We start from the raw sequence: 23904 nt of genomic DNA, 5'->3' as shown, positions 1-23904 counted from the left end.
CAGAAGGAAGAGATGAATCCAACACGTCAGTGCCCCATACCTCATTATTAAGTAGCACCCCAGAGGGATGAGCCCAAATACTCCTCCCATATTTAGTGTGGGGCCACTAAACTATTAAAGATATTTTTTCCAGGCAGGCCGGACACTCAAAGATATTTTTAAGGCAAAAGAGAGTGTGACATGAAGTGTTGGCTCAAAAATACCCTAAGGATTCAGGACTTTTGTGCTTTTCAGGGAAGCTCCTCCTGCAGGCTGCAGTCTGAGAAGGTCAGGAATGCACCTTGCAAGGGGGAGCAGTAAAGGCAGCCTGGCTTGAGCTTTGCTGGAGCCAGATCCAGTCTCTGTGTGAGCAGGGGCTCCAGCTGGCTCCAGGTATGCTCCCCACAGAGGCTCCCAGCTCAGCCTGTCAGCAGGCCTGCCAGGAATTACTCATTCTCCCTGATGGGTTATTAAAAGTAAATAAATACTGGGAAGAATTTCACATTATTTGTATTCCTGGAGTGCTCTTCAACAGCCCTAAGGAAAGTTTTAAGGGGGCACAATGAGATGTGTGCCAAGACGGAAAAGCAGAGCTATGTGGCAATTTCCCACCCCCTTCCCCAGCACCAAACCCCATGTCTGGAGGGCAGTGAGCATCCCCTCCCAAACATCACGTGCCAGACTCGGGATGGTGCAGGCAAACATCTCACAGCTGGTGCTGCTGCCCGTTACCTGTTCTTGCACTCCCAGTTTGCCTTTCTGGATAGAAAAGGGGTTATGAGAGAACAGGGAGTTAAAATCCTTTTGGGAAATGAGATAATGTCAAGCTGGGCCAGGCAGTATGACAGCTAAACCAGCCTGTACCAAAAGGGACTGACACACTGGGATACAAGGGGAAAGGGCTTTTGGGCTGAGGAAAAAGCCAGGCTTCTTGGAAAAGACAAAAGAAAGGGAAGTGAGTGGTAAAAAGAGAGATAAGTTTGGCAGAAGGGTGAGGTTTGTGGTGTGCTGTGCTTCAGAGATCCACAGCTTCCTCGGACCTGAACAGGATCATTTCACATCCTGTAATGTAGCACTGTGCTGGCAATCTCAGCATTCCCACAGTGCAACTGCTGCTGTCTTACCCTGTCCTGCAGAGCACAGGACTCCCACACACACATCAACACACACACCTATCAAAACAGGTTTGATTCCAGGTCCCTTCACTCCTAGGCATCCTCCCCCACCTGCATGAGGGAGCCTTGGCACGCATGCCCTGCAATCAGCAACACCATCCACATCCTCAGGGAGGTCCCTGGGATGTGACTGTGCCATGGAGAGGCTGTGACAGTCTCTTGGGGAGCCTTCCCCAGGGCAGGCATCCAGAAAGGGGTCAGCGGGACCTCTTGGCTGGAGCCACATCAGCCACTTCAAAGCACCCACCTTAATTTACCTGGGTCCCTCAGAGAAGGAAGGGACTTAAAATCAGGGCTGAATTAACAATGAGGGTGACAAAAAGGAACAAAAAACCCCAAAAAAACCACTTCCAAAACACTCAAATAGACCCCAAAAGAATGACAGCTACTATGAGAACAGCACCACAGTGTGTGACCAGGCACCACAAGAGAGACAAGCACAGTGGCGGTGGGATGTGCTGTACGTACCCCCAACGAGTCGACAGGCAGCTGAATACAGCTTAACTGCCCACTCGCTTCTTCTCGCTTGGAGATCTCCTGAAGGAGAAATGGGGGGAAGGAAGAGGGAGGAAGGGGAAGGTGGGGTTCAATTTTCAGTTTCAACAGCAGGACTGAGTGGGGAATCAAAAAACACAGGAGAAGAGGCAGGGAAGCAGAGGGGAAGGGGGAGGAGGGCAGTGTGTGGCTACAATGGAGAGCCAGGCACTGGATCCATTCCACTCAGCACAGGGAGAGAGTGGGATCTCAGGTAGAAAGAAGCCCTTTGAAGGGACCAGCCTTACACCCTTTAAATTAAGTGTTTAGAATAGAGCTTGCTTCAGCTCCTAAGTGATAATTGTGCTAATGAAACACCAGCTAATTATTGAAAACATTATTTTTTTTGCAGCTGTATAATAGCATCTTTATTTATTACACCTTCATTAAGCAGCAATGGAGGCTTTTAATGAATGTTTGATTAACATAATATCAGTGCTCTTGCAGGTGAAATACCTAGTTTCAGGAGAGACACAGTCTGCTGTGAGTTCAGATCCATGCTCAGTCCTGTTAGTGAAACACCCATTTGAACCAGCAGTTTAAATCAGAGGTCTGCAGCCAGGGGGGCACAGCCCCATCTTGGGAAATTTTGCAACACCCATGACCCCAACATTTCACAGCACCAGAAGCCAGCCTTTCCCTGCCCATTTGGAAAACAGACATCATTTTTCACCTTGTTGTGTTTCCCCTTGCTCAGGGGTGGCTCTCCCAGTATTCCTCAGCATTTTTCAGCAGTGTGGCAGTGCCTGGTCCTGTCCCATAGGGCAACAAGAGGTTCCATGCTGAAGCAGTAGGGCACAATTTATCCCACCAGCTGAATTTCTTGCCTACACAGCAATGGATCTTTTTTTCTGATTGCTAAATTGTTACAAAACTTATCCCAGCCTAGGCTGGAATGAAGAGTTTAAGGACTTGCCTGCAATGTGATGGACACTTAAAGTCTTTGCTTGTAACAGAGAGAGACATGGAAAAGCCATTGAAAGGGAAAAGATGGAAATTTTCCTTTCACAAGGAAAATCCCACTGAAGCCGATAGGAATGCAATAGGCATGGGGTGCAAGAAAAACACCATCCAAAATCTCCCCTGCAGGAGGAGGGACTGTTCCCTTTGGTGAAAGCTCAGAAGAAGTTGAACATCTGTATTTCCCCAAGGATGCTACCTCTAGAGAGCAAGTAGCATCCTGCAGGATGGAGAGGCTGGGGGACCTGGGGTGCCAGGGAGAGAGCAGGCCACAAAGGACAGAAAGGATCAAACCCATGAGTGAGGACGGATGGGCACAACAGGACACAAACTGGGAGGATTACCAATGGAAGAATACACCTTGGAGATAACACTATTAAGAATTCCCTCAGGAGAGGAGCTTTATGCCTGACTAAGAGGAGTCATTCCTTGCTTCAGAGAGAAGTCTCCAAGGCAGGCACCAGAGTGGTCACGCAGTAATTTCCAGTTAGCAGCTCAATCAAACAGAGTCCACTGCTCACCTTCCCCGCATCAACACCAGGGTCCAATTCAATCAGGGAATGTGCAGTCAAAAATAACCACATGGCAAAAAGTCCTGCCTGTGCCTTTTGCACAGTCATGAGAGAAGCTGGTTAAATGAAACATTCCAAATTAAAGGAATCAATTCCAAATTAAAGGAAAAAATGGGGGGAAAACCCCTTCCACCTCAATCCTGCAAAATATATTGCTCTGTATTTAAAGTTTGGAAGAGGCCCTTTTAGTTTTTCAGCTGCTTATAGTCATCTGCTGCCTGGCAACTGGGGCTGCAAAGCCATGCACTAAAATTAACGACGTGCTTGTGGATTGAGGAAAGGTACTCAAGGACCAGGGAGATAAAGGCAGCAGCCCCAGGCTTGTGTTTCAGCCCAGAAATCTGAAGGAGAATGTGGAAAAAAAAAACCAACAAACTCAACTCAGAAGAGTCAAGTGCAGACACGGGCAGTAGACGCTGGGGTTTGTTTACAGCGAGAGATGATCTCTATTAATTCTGCTTAGGAGAGGATCCTCTGTGCTGGCTTGCAAAAACCAGAATGTGATCTGTTCACAAAGCTACACACCAGCAAAGCTGAATAAACATAAACCAGCAAGGCCAGACTGGGGCCTGACCTCCAGAGACATTCACTCCCAGTCTGCTGCAGGAAACCTGGGTTGAGCCAAGGGCTCTCTTGGTGCCATTGCACCTTACTGGATGAATGTAGAGAACTCAGAATAACAAGGATGTGGAAGGAAGATTATTATTAAAAAGCTATCATTAAAGCTGGAGATATAAAATAGCAATATAATCAGAGAGACAAATTATAGATATATGGTGTGAGTTTGTTAAAATTGTCAGGGCAGAGCAGAACTGACAATCCGGGTTTGGTATTTGGGGGCTGCACTGGTTGCTGGTCCCTATGCTTGCCTCAGTACTGGCATGGGCATCACTGGCTTCAGGCTGTCCCTGGTGCTGTTCCAAATCCAAGGTTCCTCCCTCATTTACACAACACATTTCAGCTTACACAGATATCCTGGAGCTGGCTTGGACAAGCCCAGTGCTGCTCTGGCAGTGGAGACATGGGGGCAGTTGATGGGGCAGCCCTGCTGCAGAAAACAGCCAAGAGCAAATTTGAGGAGTGCTGCAGGCACTTCCCTGACTCCAGGGAAGTGCCTCCAGGGTAGCCATACCCTCAAGGACATCATTACTGGAATAAAACCACAACGCATTAAGCTAGAACATGACTTTACAGGGATTTGCACCATGGCACAGCTGGCCACAAGGCAAGGGATAATTTGCTGCCCAGAAAGAAGCATGCTGCAGTGGTGGAGCAGGAGCATGCTCCTGCATGGTAAACCAGACTGAGCCAAGGAGCAGAGGAGTCAGCCTCCCTTAAGGGCCAGGGGCTGGCAAATGGGCTGTTGCATTTAAAGGCTGTATCCCTTTCTCTGCATAGTAGGTGCAGAGATTCAGGTGATCTCCTGTGCTGGTGACCTTCAAAGATCAATTTGCCAGACTGAACAAAGTTTGGGTTTCGAAGCTGTCACCAGGAACAGACAAGGAGCTTTGTACCTCTTCTCACTTGGGCAAGGGAACATTTTTGGTATTTGAGAGACTGAGCAAAGGAACATTTTGCTCTTTGAGAGAACCCAGCAGCGATTGGCCCTTTGACTGAATGGTGGGGGACATTTACAGACAGAAACAGCTACAACAATAACAATTAAAAAACAAAAGTACCATCATGGAGAGAAAGACACGATACAAAAGAAAAAAAATTATTCTTGCTATGTCCTGGTATGACTCCATTAATTTAACTCCAAACTTCAAAAATAATAATGATAATAAAAACTGTTCTGTTCATAGGGTTGCAGGATATCATAATACACATGCAACAAAACTCAAATATTTATTCACCCCAGAATGCTTTAAAAAATCAGAGATAGTGTGTAGAAGCACAGCCCATATAAGCAGATCCCAGTGAGGAGTTTTAGGTTGTATTTACCCCTCCAACCAATGCCCCAGTCAGGGTATAGGGGTCCCCTCCCCTTATGGGTGTTCTTGAACAGCTGGAAAACTTCTGCAACGAGCAGGTGAGCACCACAGGTCCCCCACTCTGAGGGATACTAGGTGTACCCCTGCACACCCACACCAAGCTGGACAGTTGGATTGGCAGTAGGATGGAAAAAAAGGTTGAGCTTGAGCCTACATGCCCCCTCAAAGCCTCCAGCAATGCAGGATGTCTTGTGGAAGCTCCCATTGCGACAAAGCAGATGGCAGAGACCAGAAATCATGTACTTTAAAATACGCAGAGCATTGCAGGGCTGGAAATTGGAAGAGCTCCATGAATGCATACCATGAAAAAAGATAATCGTGTCACTAATCTCGTACCAGCCTGTGTAAGTTTTCAGGAGGGGCCTTTAATCTGGATGACAAACACAGCGAAAACTGTTTCAAAGAGACTGTCATAGCAGCGATCCCATCCGCAGTGCCTGACTCACACCTCAATTCCCACTTCTGCATTAATGCTAACAACGCTTTTCATTTAAGCCCTTCATTTAGAGGGTTTGCTGTATTTAATTGCACCATGGCTACGGAAACAAAAAAAGTAAAAAAATAAGAAGACCTAATATTTTGCCCCACTTTTTTCCCATACCACTTCTGTCAAGGTATTGCTGTCCACCTCAGAAATCAGATTCCAGGATCTGGAGGTCCTAAAACTTGAAAAGAAAGCAAAGGCACAAGCATGAGGACATTACCTCTGTCTGGAAACCCTCTACCAGGATGGCCACCAGCAGATTAAAGAGAACATAATTCCCAAATGTCATGAGAGCGATGAAGTAGAGAGCAGCCCAGGATGAGGTGGAGGCCATGCCATTGTAAAGGACTTTGTTCCAGTCTTCCTGCGTCAAAATCTGCAGAGGAAGAGTATCAGGACTATGGAGATACTGGAGGATAGCATACTGGGTATCCACACTCTGGATAGGCCAGACAAGCATCCTGCTTTTAGGGTTTCCACTGTAGCTGTAACCACAAGAGGATAAATCCCTTCTGAGCCAGAGAAGAGAGAGAACCAGAGATTCCCAACCACCAGCAAGGACCTTGTGCAAATTGCCCTGTCCCCCATATCCAGGGACAACCATAAGGGAGGGTAACATCACACTGGTCAGACCTTTCCTTTGGTCAGCCAGAATGACTTAAAGTCCTCCACAGATCCTAGGGTTAAAGGGCCCAGAGCTGCTAGAACAAAAACCTGCACATATCAGCTTTAAATAAGATTCCAGTATTTGTCAAAATACCACTACAAATGGTCCTGATCTCCTCCTTTCCATCTCTTCCCTCTATATTTACTTTCACCCACCCGGTCCATACCCTGCAAACACAAGAGCCTCCTGACTTGACAGCCCCTCCTCACCAGGGTTCTGATTTAGTCTGGAAAACAGTCTGAAAGCTCCCATAAACCTGCACTTGTGGTTTTGGGTCATCTGCTTTCCATAGCATGGAGCTTCACTAAGCTCTCTCGGATGCACTGGAAAACAACCCCTATCTCTGCAGTCTCAAAACACCCATCAGTTGTTGTATTTTCCATTTTGTACCTGGAAAACAGTGACGATGGCCCAGAGCAAGGAGTCAAAGTTCTTCCTGTCAGGCAGAGTGTCACCATCCCTCTCTGAAGCGAACTTACAGCCAAAGAGGTGCATGCCCAGGATGCTGCAAATGACAGGAAGCAGGGGCTCGACAAGAAGACCACCACACAAGTCAGTAATCATACAGCAGGGTGACTCTCTCCTGATTTCACCTGAGCAATTCCTTTTTATGCTTTTTTAAAAAAGATGGATCCTTTGTTTGCTGAAAAACATGCCTTGAGATCACGCAAATCAGTTGTGAATTTAGGTCAAATCTGTCAAGAGTTTCAACCAGAAAGTATGCCTGCTCCTGTTTTTCTTCTGCTTCATTTTTTGTAAGTCAAAACATTGTCTTTCAACATTTTCTAAACAAAATGTTTTGACTTTCTGTTTTGCAATGACACATTTTCAGCAAAATATGCTTCAACTGAATTAGGAAGACAAAAAGGGTTTCTGTAAAATACCTGAATAAGACATATCAGGGGACTCGAAACAGCTTTTTCAATTTTGACAGAAGAACAGAATACCTTTCATTATGGATAGATACTAAAAGAATAATCTGTTTTTCCCTGCTCTCTGCTAGTAACCTGAATAATCAAATTATTTACAGCTCTACTGAGTACCACGCCTGCAAATGGCAGTTTTGGAGTCTCACTGGAAGAAGGGACATTATACCCTGGAAGAGACTGTCTCTCTTCAGCCTTCCCAGTGCCTGCATTGCTCAAACACCACAGCTGGCTGTAGAAAGAGAACAACTCTTCTCAAAATCGAGACCAAAATCTAAAAATACAGAGCTACCCCAACCGTGTTTCTAACATTTCTACTTGTCTGAAGACGAGGCCATGAAAAAGCACAAGCACCACCATGACATTCCTTTAGGAACATCATCCTCTTCTTGGCAATATTTTTATCAACAAGCTTTCTGATAGTTGGTAAGTAACGGGATTGCTGTCTTGTGGAGATGTCAAGGAATCATCCGGCCTGAAAGATCTTCTTTGTAAACCATTTTGCAAAGAAATCTCATCTGGCTGACTGAGAGAATTTAGGGCAGCAAACCACAGCCAGCAATGCTGCTCCTGGGACCATTCAGCTCAGCCATATTCTGGCACAGACTCTGTCACCTCCTCATCCCACCACAGGATCCCATCTAAAAACCCAGAGCAAGCTCAGGACAGGGAATTGGAAACACTCACCTAAAGATGAAGATGAAGAGCATCAGCAACATGCAGAAGGTGGCCACATTGTCCATGGTCTTCATGAGGACGACGAGCTGGCGTTGCAGTGCTGGCATGAAGCGGACCAGCTTCAACACCCGCATAAGACGAAAGGTGCGCAGGACTGAGAGCCCCCCGCCCTGCTGGCCCACGATCTCCCACACGCTGAGGAGGACAAAAAATGTCAATGCAAGTTGACAGACAAAGCCGAATTGTAAAGGCCCAGTGGAGGGGCAGGGAAGGGAAGGTGAAATTCAGAGAGAAGAGAGATGGAAAGTGGGCAAAGATGTGATGCCAATGCTTGCAGTTATCTGGACTCTGTCCAGGCTTGTTAAGAGCAGAGCCCTACTTGAATGTCAAAAATACGCCTAGAAATCAGTGACTGCAGCTGCAGGGGCAATTATAGCCTTTGCATGTGCCAAAAAAACAGAGATACTTCATCGGGCACTGGTTGTGCCATTTGGATCCCAGACTGTCCCAGGACATTGGGACTGATAGCTTTCTGCTTGAGCCTCTTTCTAAAATGACCGTAAACTAATCCCAAGATATGTATTAGCAATCATGCCGAAGTGCATTAATTACAGAGAGAAGTGTAAAGTGTCACAGGAAGGTATTTATGCCAACTCTCCATTACTTTCTGTTTAATTAAACACCCAAATGAGGAGAAGCACACATAAAGAAAGCTCAAGGTTTGTACCTAATCACCACAATGATCCCATCAAAGATGTTGTATGGATTCTTAATGTAGCCAAAAGGACCATAAACAAGGACTTTCAACAGCATCTCCAGGGCAAAGAGGCTTGTGAAGACGATGTTGCTGATCTCAAGGGCATTGGTAAGTTCCTCCGGCTGGGGAAAGAAGATGAGGAAATTGAAAAAAACAAACAGCCAGCTCCGTATCCAAAAATCACACATGAAAACACAAGCCCCAATACTACAAGCGCAAGAATACTGATGCTAATGATGTGGTGAGAAAACGGCAATAACTCACTCAAAGCCCAGGAGATGGAAGGAAAATACTTTCAGAGTGTTTAAGGTTTAGAAGTCCATTGTAAATTCAGCTGGTAAATCTGGACATGGACTTCACGTTAATCAGAGCTTTAGTACCACCTCAGGAGGTTCAGACAGAAGTGGCATGTACTGAGGCTTAATGCTTTGACATCCCCCACACTGATTCTCCTTATGCAGAAGGGAAAGTCAGGCCGTTTTCTCACATAAATATCCCTTTAGGGCTTGTCTTTTTATTTCGTAGCTCATCAAAAGATTTGAGCCAAGATTTTTCAAAAGCAGAGATCTGAGGTGATATAACCAGAATGGCTCAAAAAAAAATCTCATTACTCAAAAGAAATCTCATTATCAGGTGGCCCCAAATCTGCAACCGAGGAAGGGCCCAATGCTGGCATTCCAGACAGGCAATCTGAAAATAGAGATATGAAAAAACCACAAAAACTTATCAAACAGACTCCTGGTAGTCTTAGACCTAAATTAATACCTTTTATGTTTTTTTAGCATGTTTCACAGAGGGTTCCCAACAATGCCTGCAGATGCCTAGTGCTTCAGTTTCCCCAACAGGTGGACAGGCATTATTGGAAAACATATGGCAGAAGACAAAACCCAGTGGTGTAGTCTGTGTGGGATCAGTCAGTGGCAAAGACAGAATCACCATACAAGATCACTTCCCCCCATTTAACCCCAAGACACAGTTGCAGCTGCTTGTTTCTGCTGAAAGGCTTCATTAAAATCAGAAGCTGACATCCTGCTGGCAGATGGTGGTGGGGTCACATCAGGAGCACTAAGGTGGTGCACGGCCGTGGCCTGGCACAGCTCACCTCACACCTCACACAGAGTGGCTGCTAGGTTCCCCTGGGGTAGTTTGGCACTGGCTGGTCTCACTTATAACCACCCATGTGGCTTTAGATGCCTGGACGATAACCATGGTGGGTTATGGCCAGATGTGCATGCTTACAGCAGCCACGCACTACGAGCAGAAGACAATGTGCAACACATGCAGTTGGCAGCACCTTCCACTTACATGAAAGACATTCATGACCGGCCAAAAACTTCCTGTGACAGACCAGGAGCTGCCACATCACAGCACAGGCTGTAGGTGAGGTGACCCAATCCTGACTTGATGGCAACCACAAGAGTAGAGACCTCAGGGACAGGATCAACACTTGGTCAACCATGCTTCAGAGCCTCAAAAAACTACAGTGACCAAGGGGTTCATAAATACATGCTGGCAAAAACCACAGATAAATCCATGGAAGCATTCAAATATTTGTTTCCAAGGGTTAAACTACCCAGGTCCAGCCTTTGCAACTCAAGTTCCTCCAACCCAGCTTGAGGGTAGATGGGGACCCAAATTGGTGTGATGTTATCTCAACATAGTAGTGAATCCCTGAGACTTTCACAGATAATATCCCTGCACGGATATTGGCAGGAGCTTGTGATGACACAGAATAGTGAAGGAGGAAACAGCAGCATTTAAAAGAAAATGTAATAAAAAGTTAAAAAAAGAGGGTGTTGAACACAACTTACACCTCAAACATCCTTGCTGAAGAACAGATCCCTTGGCTAGAGTTTGCCAAAAACATCATGCACACAGCCCAAATCACCTGCCACTGATCTACAGCTAAAATACAAACGCAGCAGCTCCCAATATTAAATTCAGCCATGGTTTAATGCCGTAATACCTATGGGAACACTCAGACACAGGGTAATAAATAGGCCAAGAACTTATATGTCAAGCTGCACCTCAGGACAATTTGAAATAGCTACAATTCTACATTACTCACAAAAAATGCCAACTCATTCATGAGTGCCTCAGTGCTGAGGCAGACTGTGCTGTCATTAGTGATACTGCAGTGATACAGCTGGAAAGGAGATGTGTTCCTGGAAGCTTTCCTTCTCATCCATCAGCACCACTAACCTGGACCCTGAAGACTGATTCCCATCCTCTGTTCCCCCTCCGCAGTGGTACAGTGAAATCCAACTGGAGCCACAGGTACAACCCAGTTAAACCCCTCACCCAACATCTCCCACAGTCACAACATCCCTTCCTCGTGGGGGCTGACATGGAAAATCCAACAGCCCTGGAAAGGGATGACATGTTAATAGCATGGATTAATGAAACTTTAGACTTCATGGGCACTTTTTGGTCAGAGATGTTGGAATGTGCAAATCCAGATGGAGGTGCTGGCAGGGCATAGCTGGGTGATGTGGGAAGGCAGAGGGGGAGCAGCACTTACATTGCAACTCTCCCAGGATCCTTAGCACACACTGGACGGGCTGTGACCCTTCTGGCCCATGAAACTTCCCTCCCAGACCATCCAACTCAGGAGATATCCAACACCCAAATAGCCCTGGCACTGGTTTGTGAGGGCTATGGGTCAACCTGTGCTGGCATAGCAGCAAAAAAATGTACCTGCCTTCCATTACTTCACCCCAAAAAAAGCTGCCTGCCCTCCTACTCCTCCTCCACACACTCTTTTCCACTTCTCTTGCAGGAAACAGTTTTCAATATCTGAGACACTGGGCAGACATAATAAAAATGAAGAGAGGATACTCCTGAACCAGAGGTGAGAATTAATATCCAAAAAACTAATTGGTCAAACTGGATTGAAAGAGAAAGGGAAAACTTCCATGTCATCCATCCAGGAAAAGAGAAGAGAAGATCCAGAGCAGCCTGGAGCTCTGCTGGCATGGGTATGTTGAGCATCTACTGGAAGCACATCCCACTCTGACCTGCTGAAATCCACTGAGTTATTTTGCCTCGGGAAACTACACATCCCTAAAAAGTTGAGATGGGGTGATGCAAATTACTTGGGGGATTTCACAGCCATCTGTGAAGCAGGGCATCCCCTCAAGACCCTCAATCCCACTCAGGGGTCCCCAGGGCAGCTCATGAGTCCCCTGAAGCAGCTCATCATCCCTTTCAAGGGACACAGAGCTGCAGCTGGTCCATGGGGGACCCCTGCCATGACACCACTGGGATTTATTTGTACCAAGAGAGGGGGGCTGTGATCATGATCCTGCCCCGGGGAATCTCAGCCAGGCTGTAGGGATTCAGACCCTTCTAAGAATGCCAGCGATGGGATTTTCATTCAGCCACAGATGTATAAGATAATAAGATTTTTTATAAGACGCTTCTACTCTAGAGAAATCACAAATAAGTCTGAGACCTCTTTCCTGAGACATCATTATAGTACAGCAGGAACATGATTTTCTCTCCCATGGGAATTGAAATTATCAATCCATCCCAAATAAGAATTCAAAATTTCAAACTTGGGAAACTAGGACACAGTGCACAAAATCTTGGAGGTTCTTCCCTCTATTTCACTCCCCATTCCTTTATCCCTTTGCTCTGTACTGTAAATCAACCAAAATTAAAAAATCATAAATAAAAGTCAGCTTGAAGAAGAACATGGAACTTTTTGTTCCCCAACTGTCATTGGGAAACCAGTGGGAACCATTAGGGAGCTAATCCCCCAACTGGACATTTCACACACCTCAGACAACACATTCCAATAAAGTTGGGGGGTTTTTGAGGCCAGTCCACTGAAACTGCTCCTCTCCCACAAACAGCTTCAAATGTGATAAACTGCCATTTTCTGATGATAACTGTTAATCAAAACACTATCGACCAGCTCTAGACATGATGTACCTGAGAGACTCACTGACTCCTGGCACACAACCAGCTCCATGGATCCTCACTGGGCTGGGAGGAAAACAGCTGGCAAAATCACTCAGATTTTCTCTCTGAGGGCCACAACACAGCAGCTGGGGGAAGTAACATCCTTCCTTTGACTAAATGATATATTGTGGGGGGAAAAAAACCTTCCAGGACCACCCTAAAAATGACATTTTTCAGGAAGCAGAAACTGAGGTGCAGAGCCTGGGGTTTCTATGCAGCACGAAGCCTCTGCCCACCACCCCCATTACAGCACAGCTGCCACAGCCTCAGCTTCTCCATTAAAAGAAGAGTCTGCTAATTCTCTCATCAGTAGCAGCAGTGCCTAATTAAAAGGAAAGCATCCTATGATTAAACAAGCAACACACAGAAAGAGCGAGATCCAAGTGTAATTCAACTGTGGTACAAAACACCAGCTCTGCCGATGAGCCCTCAGTAAATACTGAATTTTGTTTACAGGACATCTTGCTTTGCTGGACACACAGATATGTTGTCCTGGATAAATCATTCCCTGTTAGCCTTCTGTTTGTGTAGTGTCGATTTGTTGATGTACCAAACAGCACACTGACAAGTTGTGGCAGCACAAGAAATCAGAGCAGACAGGACAGTGCCGCTCAAAAAACACGGAGCATCACTGGGGCAGCAGGAGGATGTGAGCCTGGGCACCCACCCAGAGCTGATCCTGCCTGGCAGGGGGAAAGAGTGGCAGCCAGGAGGGCATGTTCTCTGCACCCTGTCTGGAGGAATCAGGCAGGGCTATCTGGCAGCAAGCAGGGCACTGCCAGGGGGGATGGGAGAAGCAAGGGAAGATGTCCCCAGAGTGCCTCAAGAGGTATCTCAAAGCTGGACCAGCACCTTGCCCTTTTTGGCACTCAGAAATAGCCTGTAATGCCTTTCTTTCTCTTTTTTCCCCCCTATTTTTAAAGTTGAGTAGAAGCTCAATGGCAGAAGTGACATACTCCATTTTTATGTGGGCACATGCCTCTTCTCCCTGCACACAGGGCTCCAAGGTGTCTGCTGAGCAAGCAAGGCTGTGGGCACTGAGTAGGGAAGAAGGTGAGGACAGGAGCTGGGGCCATGCCAGCCCCAGGGCCTGTGTTCCCCAATTTCTGAAAAACAAGCCCTGCTGCTGCATGAAGTGCAACCAAGTGCCCTGGCAAACAGTGCCCAGAGCCTACAAGGCTTCCAACTCCTGCCTTCCTCCAGCTGTGACCCATTTAGGGCACAGGGTCTTCATCTTCATCATCATCATCATCAGACCTGCACACAGTGCCGTGGTATGGCTGGCACATATCCATCCATCCCACACTCCCCTTGTCCAGACAATGAGCTCCAGGATGCAGGCAAGCCTGATCTTGTCCAGCCCCTGATCCTGGGATGCCAACACAAAAGAACAAAAGCACCCCAGGGTCTTTCCTCTCTATCTTGCTAACATTAAAACAGAAAAACCCACTCTGTCTCACCACAGCGCAGAGCGAGGGATGGGACGACCAGCCAGGAGGCAGATCCCTCCTGATCCCAAGGGATATCTTTGAGATATTGCTCTGCTTCTGCGAGTGTATCCAGAAGACCGTGAAAACTTCTAACCCATTCAAACTGCTGCAAGAATAAGACCTTTCTGAAATCATTACCATGGCAACTAGGAAAAATAACACAAAAAGAAAATAGCGACCTCAGCTATTTCACAGGAAACACCAACAACATTTTACTGACTCATCATTTGCAGATTTCTAATATATATACATAAGAAAGAAAATCAAATGGGTCACACAAAGATAGGATTTTCAACTCAACACTGCTCTGTTAAGATCCTCTCCACCCTCCCTGTGGGTGCAGACACACACCAAGTCCACCTCAGAACAGAAGCCAGACCACAAGTCCTGGGGCAAAATGCAAGAAATTCTCACCAACAGAAGCAGCTCTTAATTAACAAAGTGAGGTGCCCTGTCTTTGCCCTCTCCCACGCTCAGCTCCCCATGACTGATAGCTCATGGCTGTCTCCTCATACAACCCACAAGCCTTCTCCATGCACTGCCCCTATCACATCCACATTAAACCCTTGTATCAGTGCACCCACTGAGCCACAACCATCCAAAATACCACTTCAATTCCCTTCAGTAAATACAGCTCCTGTTGGCTCAGGAGCTGCTTGTGACTATAAATAGAAACTCAATCCACACATATTTTCAGAAGTGACATTCATTGTCTTTGGGGTTCCTTAAAAGTATCAGGCTTTAACTACTGTCCTGTGTCCAGCAGAGCAAACCTGAGCCATGCTTAATCGGGGTATGATAGGCTTTCTCTACTTGTCCTTTGCCAACTTGGTTAAAGAAAACAATTTGGAAAGTAGGAGGACTGCAGCAGGTTTTGCTCTGCCCCTCCTGGGGCTGGAGACATGGAAAAGGACAGTGTGCTCACTGCTCAGTGGGCTGGAGGACTGCTGTGATGTTCAGGATTTATAGGCATTTATTATAAGGAAATGACTTTTCAGACAAGTTAACAAGTCCAGTTACATCCCTTCACTGCATGGGAAAGAAGGATTTGCTTACAGGCTGAATGGAGGCTGAATATTTCATGCCACAGCAAGTAATGCTGTAAGAAAGGGAGGAAAGCAGCTTTCATTTCAGAGAAATCAGAGCTGTCTGCACAGGAGGGATTCCCCTTCCATCCCTTCTGCTAATCTTCTTGTCTTCCACTCAGCCTCCCCCATTCCAATCAACAAGTGTCCCTTCCCAGCCCACATCTGCAGAGAGAAGGAGCTGAGTCCTGTGGACATGGAACCTCCTGGTGCAAGACCTTCCTCTCCAACGCATCTTTGTTGAGGAACCATGGCAAAAAAAACCTGAATTCCCTGGCCCCTATTGCCCATACAGGGCTGAGTCCCCAGCTCCCACCTGTCTACCTCGAGAGTAGGGTGCAAATGAGGGAATGAACCCCAAATTTGATGGAGAATTTCATCGACCCTGAAGGGACCTTCCACGGACCATGGCTGCCCAGACGCATAAACAGGGCCTGCAGACGACACTCTCCCCCACCAAGTCCTGTAGCTGGGTTCTCGTTATCACTCTCAGGAGGGACAGCATATAATCTTCCCTGGATTCCTTATCTCTCTCTGCTTGAGATTTCTGGATGAGCATTATCCCAGAAAATGCAAGAAAAACATGAACCAGCTCATCCCTCTGCCCAGGTTTCGCAGGAGCTTAAAATGAACAAAAGCCACATTTCTACTTGGTCACACCTTGTAAGTACTTAAGATTTAAAGCCCTCTATTTCTGGTTAATCTAAACCAAGTTTGAAACTTATCTCCCTATTAGTACTTGAGAAGGGACCAGGGGGAGGGAGGAAATAAAAAGAGGGAAAGAAAAATGCTGTCACTGTAGAGCTCCTGCACAGTTCTGCTGAACCTGGATTTCTGATGCTGGTAACACTACCTCTAATGCTGACAGACATCCATGGGGGAAAAGCCACTCATTTCCTAACATCAGCAAAAAACCAATTATAACAAAGAGCTGAAATCCAGCAGAGATGAGGGAAAAAACACTCACTGCTGCCCCCATTCCTGCTGGGGGCTGAGCAGGGTGGGAATGGGCTCTGTGAGGACATGAGTGACAGCAGGGCAGAGTCGCGGGTGCCAACAGCATTGGGACAAACCTCTACCAGGAGAACTAAGGAAAAATATGGACTGATCCCTGGGAAAACACCAACAACCAGAAGTGCTTACAGATGAAAGCGCTTGTGGTGCAAGCTGAGGGTGCTCCAGATGCTCTAGCTGAATTTCCTGGATCCCACCCAAGGGGAACAACCACAATAATCAAAGAAGGAATAAAAAGAAACGTCTGACTATCTGCATAGAGCAGCAATTTTTCATCCATACAGGGATGAAGCAAGTTTTGAAAGTGCACATCATTCTTCCATTTCACCAAGCTGGAGTCTCTTCTCAATGCTGCCTAGGCAGAGATAATATGAGGGTATGGATGGCAGCTGAAACAACAGCTGTAATGATAGGATCTAAGGTAGCCCAAGAATTTCCAGCCTCTGAACTAAATTAACAGGAAAGAACTGACACTTATGGTTCCCCAACCAGAGAGCTGAAGAAAACTTTAGCAGGTGCCAAGGAATCTATATAGGTTCATCCCTAAAGCATACAGAGAACTGATTTATCTGATAAAAAAAAACAACCTTTCCAGTGCATGAAATTCCATTTAATTTTCAAATAATTCAGTCTCCAGAACCAGGATAAAGTCTGCTTTGCAGTCACAGTCCATTTTTTAATGACTAAGAGGACCATGGCATTTTTTATCCCTGGAAGAGCTTCACAAGCAGGTCAATTAAAACATGTGACTTTCTACAAGACCTCAGAAACCCTTCCAATCCCCGAGAAGCAGAAAAACCCCCAAGGTCCATTAAAAGAATTATACCCACTAACAAATAGAAAACTGGTTTTGAAGTCAGTAATCCTAGCGATTAACAGCTCTGATGACTTCCATTAGCGTTGGATGATGACTCCTCTAGTCTCCAACAACAAGCCATTAATAAGAGTAATTTCTGTATAAGCAGGAGCTAATTCAATACAGCGTGTGCAAACCCATAGGGCACTGCATTTGCCTGCCGTGGGAGTGCCCCTTGCAGCTGCAGCGTCAAGGAATTAAGTTGACGGTAGCTCCAAGCCCTATGTTGGGCAAAGCCAGCAGACGCTGAGCTGCCAAGGCTTTGATTGCTTGGCTAAAAGCAGCTGGCACAGGGCTGGAGAGATGTGTAATGGAGTTAAATAGAGATGTGGGATGTGCACCTCAGTGGAAGTGGAGATACCTCTATAGGAAGAGAAGGCAGTGCATAAACACGAGGCCTTGTGAGCTCCTGGGAAGAGCCCTGGCCAGATGGAGGTCTTCCAAGGAAAGGCTGTTTCATTGATTCAAGGATGCACACACCTGTGTAAGTGCCCTTCTAAAACAAAGCCTAATGAATCAGACTCATATGAGGAAGTATCAAATGAGAAATTTCACCACAAAGCTGGTCTGTACCATTCAGTTGGAGTGAGACAGCCAAGATACAGGGTTAAGGAGTACAGCACCAGTTTGCATCAGTGTGTGATGCAGAGAGCTCCTGGTGCAGCACCAACTGGGACATGGACATGGGACAGGTCTTTGAGTCCCCGCACTCACAGGAAACAACTCAGAAGAGATGCAGAGATACCAGAAATATTTTACAAAACAAAAGGATTCCCTTCCTTCATGACCGGGGGACCTGACACAAATCCATGCACATCAAAGAAGCCAAAATATGTGTGCCCTGGATTGACCTGGCATGGAGCCACAGAGGCTGGAAGGGACATGGTGCTGTCCACAGCTGCCCTTGCAGCTCTGCCCTGTCCCAGACAACGGTGAGCTGCAACCAGTCTCTGGATCTCCCACAGCCTCCTCAGGAGGTGAACGAGCACTGGGCAAGATCTCGTTTTAGGATATAGGGATGGTCAAAGGAGCAGCCTCCACACATCTGACAAATCTGCAGCTGCCATCTACCAACAGCAAAATGTTCAACTGGGCTTGAAACTCGTGGGAATTGGGATGCTCTTGACTACCAAGTCCTGGGAGCAAAGTACTTCTCATCCCAAATATGCCCTTATCTTTTGAAGCAGTGCTCATACAGGGATCCAGACCTGCTACTCTCCAGTCTGCCAAGAACTTTGGACACACAAGCACCCTGAGACCGGGGCACCAACCTGTCACACCCCCACTGCCCAGCTCCCTTACACCATTTCTCCATGGAACAATCCAATTTTCCTCCCACATGGAGAAATCAATCAGTGAGTGTTATGACAGCCAATAATTTCCAGTTACCTTCTTCCCTGTACATTGAATTCAGGCAGAAGCAGAAGTACATAAATACCATTTGGGTGACTGTTATTAACACTTGAACCTGCAGCCTAATGGTTGCTCCATGCTGGCAGGTTTTCTAACTGTTCAACTCCCCTCTCCATCATACTGGATATCTAAAAATTTAATGTTCTTTGATGCTGATTAAGACAACCCTCTTGTTCTCAAGCCTTGACTGTTTACATAAATAGATACTTTAATGCATTTTGCCAGCAAGGTTTCCTTTGACTCCTTGGCACAGATGGTTGATATTTCCATGCTGCAGCAGCTATTAGATTGTAATGTTAACAGTGACAACTCTATATCATCTGTACCCTGCTCTCTCCCCTGCAGCAGAATGTACCAGGAATTCAGCTTGAGATACTGCCATTGGCTTAGGCTGCTCCTGTTTCCTGCACAAGGAATTTGCCCACTTTGGCTTCGGGCACTGTGGCTTTGTGGATCCCTACAACAGGCTGCTGTAGCGAGGTGTTCTCCAATGGCTGCACTTATGCTGGGGACATGACAGACATCGCCTCATCCCACTTCCTTGAAGAACTGCCTCCCATGGATAATGAGCTTTTCTCCTTGGGTGCTGTCCCAGAGAGTCATTCACCCTTGTCACCTCTCCAATTTGATCTTAAAAATCAACAAAAGGCTCCCCACAGGTCTAAACCAATTCTTCCTTCCTTTCAGAGACACCAGGGTTTTGGATCAATCTAGATCCAAGTCCACACAAGATCCAGGCAGGGATTTGAACCCATTGCAGCTTTGGGGAGGCCAGTGAAGGACTCTCCCGTCTCTTTCTTGTTATGTTAACAATGGCAAAACACCGCAGAGACAGCGACTGAAATTCAAGTGCTATTTAAACAAAAGAATATGTAGGGTATAGTTCATACAATGCGAGTTCAGACAAGGAAACTCAGAACAGCCAGGGAGCTCAATGTGAACCAGATTTTAAAAACAAAAACAAAACCCCCAAAGCCCTTCCTCAAGGAAGCCCTTGCCGAATTCTTTCCCCTACTGAGGAGTCCAACATCACGCCTCATACTAAAGCCTTTGCTTTTCACTCCAAGAAAGGGGTTGGAGGAAAAAAAGGAAAATAAAAGCAGCACATTATGGAACAGAGCCTGGCTTACAGCCAGGGCAGGGGGGAAAGCAGCACAGAAACCCTCTGGTTTAACAGCACATTTTACTCCTGCTCTATGGCAGAACAATCTTTTGCTAAGCCGCAGCTGTTTGAACCCACAGTGCTGCAGAGGCTCAGCTTCCTTAAGGCAAATCAGTCAATTGGTTCAACAGTGTATTTAAAATCCCCTGAGTCTACCTTTAAATCACATTTATATTCCTCTACCCAAAGCTAATAGTTTCTACCTGCATTTTGCTTCATCTCTGTAGAAAAACAAGCTATTTAGCAGCCACATTAATAATCTGTGGCAATCTGGTTGTCATTTCCCTGATGGAAAATTTCACACTGCTGCCCAGCAGCCACAATGTGGCAAGTGCTGCAAGCACCTCACACTGCGCTGCCTCCCTCCGACTGCACCTAGAGTCAGAAGAACAGCAGGAGTTGGTTTTGGATGGGTGGGGTGTGGAGGAAATACAGAATTACAACCAGTCAGGTGTAGCTACAGCTCAGGCATGTGCAGGAACCACGTGGAAACAACCTGGTGTTGAGTGAGAAAGTCAGCTCATGTCAGAAGGAGCCTAGAGGAAACCCAGCTCTTGAAGCCCCAGCCATATGATGGTAAAATGTGTGTTGACAATTTACTGTGGAAGGTGGCTTATGGAAAAGAGCTTTGGGTGGAAGAGAAGGTTCATCCAGCAGCCCTGGCCATGGGTGCTCAATCTGACCAGGTTGACTGATGGATGAATACAAATAAACAGCAAGAGGTGGGAGCCAGTGTTTTCAACACACTCCCAATTGCCGCTAATTTGTATGTGCCTTCAGAGAACCACTATCATCTTAAATATCACAACCAGGCCTACTCTGGTTGCCTTGTCTGTTAAACAAGGGACTAAAAGATTTTTTCAGGTCCCTCCAGGCTGCCTGTCCCAAGGTGAGATGTCAAACCTCCAGAGGAGCAAACTTTTCTCCCTGGCTGTTATGAGGAGCTCAGCTCATCAGCTCCTGTCTTGAAGTCCAGGATGGTCTGGTGGTCCCAGAGCTGCTGAATCCCACCCAGCATTGCGGGGGGCAGATGGGTAGGCATCTTCCTTCTTCCTTTTTGAGTAACCTCCAGCCTGTCCTTCCTCTCAGAGAGGAGCAGCCCCTCTGCCAAGGGGCCTGTAAACAACACAACCTGTTTTGACGTGACACCTTAAAATAGGCCCTTAAAATATTTACCCTAATATAGCCCACTGTGCCCAGGGCAGCATGTGGAAAGCCCAAGAGGTAAATACTGTCTAAATAAGCAGAGAGCTTAATATAGAAAGTCATGGAGTCAAGTACTCTTCAAGCGCCCTCACATCTTTGCAAACATCAGTCAGTAAAGATAAATTTGACATGGTTGATCACTCACACTTTTAGGAAAGGCTCTTCCAAAAGAAAAAAACCTCATGTTTCAGTGTTTATAATCTCTGCAGGAAGGCCTGGTCGAACATTTTGCCCCTCTAATTCCTGCTCTCATAACTGTCAGATTATGAAATTGCCAACTCTAAGCCTTACGAGGTTACAAAGAAGCACCTCTCTGTTCTCTGCCGCCACTTTGAGAAGATGAACTAATAAAAACAAGCTCTGCTATTCCCTCCAAATGCCTGGGAGAAAGGAATCTGGAACGGTAGTAGCTTCAAAAGACCATTAAAGAAAGCAACCACCCACAGTGTCTGGAGTACCCCCACGCTTATCAGCTCCCTTCACCCTTGTTACCCAAAAACCAAACAAAAATCTGCCTCTTGTCATCCAGGTATTTTCTGGGACTCACCACTGGCCAGGGCAGAAGCCAGAAACCTCCTACCCCACTTTTCCCAAGGCAAAGAATTAAGGAGTTGTGTTGCACTTAGGGTGTTTGACGATGGGAGCTTACTCAGCCACCCATCCCCGGTGGGGTGGTCCCCCCAGATGGGAGACCACACCAACATCTCCCAAAAATGCTCCTGGTAAAGAGCAACAAGCTTTGACAATCAGCCCCTTGGGCATTTAGAGCAAAGACACTGTGGATGTGCTTTCACCCTTCAGCCAAGGTAGGAATAAAAGTGTTTATTGGTTTTTGTGAACCACCTCCTCCCAGCTTCTTTGGGATAATCTTCCCAAGATTATTAAATAAAGGTAGAATCACTCAAGCTTCCCTGCAGAGCTCCCACCAAGGGCAGCAAATGAAGGTGAAACCAGCAGGACTTTGGAGTGCACCACTGTTTATTGTGTACTGAAAACAACACCTAGCCAGCTAGACTGCATCAGGGCATCAGGGGGAAGGTGCTGGCTGGAAGGGACACATTGAGCACAGCCACGTCTCCCTGGCACTTGGTCACTGAGGCATTAATGCCACAGGATGACAGGGGAACTGGGAGTTGATCCACAGCCACCACTGCTTCCACCAGGAGTTGGGGGAGAAACACCTCTGCATGCAACCCAGCAAACAGGAAACATGGCAGGAAGGGAGAAAAGGGGAGTCACGACTTGAGATGCAACGAGCTTCTCAGCCAAGACTGGTGCTGGTACAGGAGTGGCTGTGTCTTTCTGGGAGCACAGAGCTCTGACGTCCCAGGAGAAATAACATGCTGGGAGCTCTCAAGAATGGGAGTGCTTTATAACAAGGTTTTTCAGCATCCCTACATCCCCACTAATAAACTCTTCACCCTAAAGGAAGCATGCACCTGCAGCCCCAAGACATGTGCTTGAGGTAGGATCAAGGGCACCATGCCAGGCAGGCCCCAGCAGCAGCCACAAAACTCATGTGAGGCCACAGCATGCAAACCATCTGAAAGCAGAGTTCTTGTCATGGAACATCATAGAGATGTTTCAAGAGGAACATGGCAACTCCTTTTCTTAATGACTATATATAGGGAAAGCTCTGCTAGGTGACAAGCGGTGAGAGGCTGGAGCACAGGCACTCTCCTGCCTGCAAGGACTCAGATAATTAAGCAAAGGAATAGCCAGTGATGAGTCTATTTTGGACTCATCATGCTGCTGCTGGAGCATTCACTGAGGAGGCAAAGCCATTTTTTACCTCCTCTCCAAGGAGTGCAAATTCAGTAGTTCTCTGCCTGCAGCTGCACTGACCCCAGAGCTCACAGAGCCCACGGAGCCCACAGGTGCTGGCAGCACCTTAAGCACTGCCAGGCTCACAGTGACCTGGTGGCAAAGGACTGCTTCATCTCCTTGGTTCACTCACCACAGACCCCAGCAACACCTGGTGCTGCCCAGGGGACAGTGGTCTCAGCATGGTGCTGACCATCCCTGGTAGGGCTAGGATGCAGGAGCTCACATAGCCAGGTACCAGTCAAGGTGATTGCTGCAACCTGGAAGCACACTCAGAGGAAAAAGCCTGCCTCATTCCATTCTGGGACCCTTCCCAGAGTTTTTTAATGCCTCTCACCCCAAACCATCCCACCAGCAGATTAATTCAGACTCATAACTCCATCTGCAACCCCTCTGCACCAGGAGCTGCCAAGACAGCACTCACCTGCTCATGGTATTCGATCCCCATGCTGAGTGTGTTAATGAGAATGGCCACCATAATCCCACGGCCGAAATATTTGCTGTCCACGATTTTCTGGAAAGTCTCACACACCACATGCCAGAAGGCCAGCACCAGATGGGCTCTCCTGGCCCGGGCTCTGCCCCTTTGTGGGTCTCGCTGGTCACTGTAGTGAGCATCCTGCGTGAACTCGTAGACCCCCTCACTGTCTGAGTCGGCTGTCTCATTGTCTGACAGCTCGGCCTCGCCTGCCAGCGCCGTGAGGCAGTAAGGGCAGCTCTCGGGGGTGCAGGAGCCGCCATCCAGCTTGGTGCAGGGGCTGGAGATCTTGCAAGAGCTTTGGCAGGGACCTGAAATGCCAACAGAGCAGGGAAAGGGCAGCTCATCAGCTGGGACAGCTGGGACTAGGGGCTGCGGGAAGCAACCCTCACTCCCTGTTAACACCAAGCCTTTGCCTCTGACATGACAGGCATTTCCTAATGGGAAAAGGGCTTCTGCTGGGTTAAAACCTGGGCTTCCCAAGTGCCTTCTCTCTGTTTATGAAGCTATCTTTGCTGCCCCAGACAGATACTACCCCAGCCGTGGACCCTGAGCACACCTCATTACATCTCTAGCCATTACAGGAAGGAGGAAGCAATCAGTTCCCCCGGTCCTGGCAGGCTCCTGGCTATAATTATCAGGAGGACTGTTAGCAGCCTTCTTTCCTGTTCCCTCTGCTGATGC

At 47.1% G+C, this 23904-nt stretch overlaps 1 protein-coding gene across 22 annotated transcripts in view; it reads right to left on the bottom strand.

Moving 5' to 3' along the window:
- The window catches only part of CACNA1G (calcium voltage-gated channel subunit alpha1 G), a 148032-nt gene that overhangs the window by 59980 nt on the left and 64148 nt on the right, over positions 1-23904 (bottom strand). For 14 of the 22 annotated variants that reach the window (XM_036394483.2, XM_036394482.1, XM_054516868.1 and 11 more), the window contains exons 10-16: positions 23167-23531; positions 8697-8848; positions 7979-8164; positions 6756-6870; positions 5919-6074; positions 1623-1691; positions 712-738 (exon numbers count right to left, since the gene is read on the bottom strand). In XM_036394483.2, coding sequence (XP_036250376.1) covers positions 712-738; positions 1623-1691; positions 5919-6074; positions 6756-6870; positions 7979-8164; positions 8697-8848; positions 23167-23531 — 1070 coding nt within the window. The remainder of the gene's footprint in view (positions 1-711; positions 739-1622; positions 1692-5918; positions 6075-6755; positions 6871-7978; positions 8165-8696; positions 8849-23166; positions 23532-23904) is intronic. The other 8 variants (XM_036394465.2, XM_036394467.2, XM_036394471.2 and 5 more) reach the window with 3 other exon arrangements.

Source organism: Molothrus ater, chromosome 19 (assembly GCF_012460135.2).
Source record: "Molothrus ater isolate BHLD 08-10-18 breed brown headed cowbird chromosome 19, BPBGC_Mater_1.1, whole genome shotgun sequence".
NCBI lineage: Eukaryota > Metazoa > Chordata > Aves > Passeriformes > Icteridae > Molothrus > Molothrus ater.
Note: the sequence above shows the minus strand (reverse complement) of the source record. Positions and strands in the feature narration are given on the sequence as shown.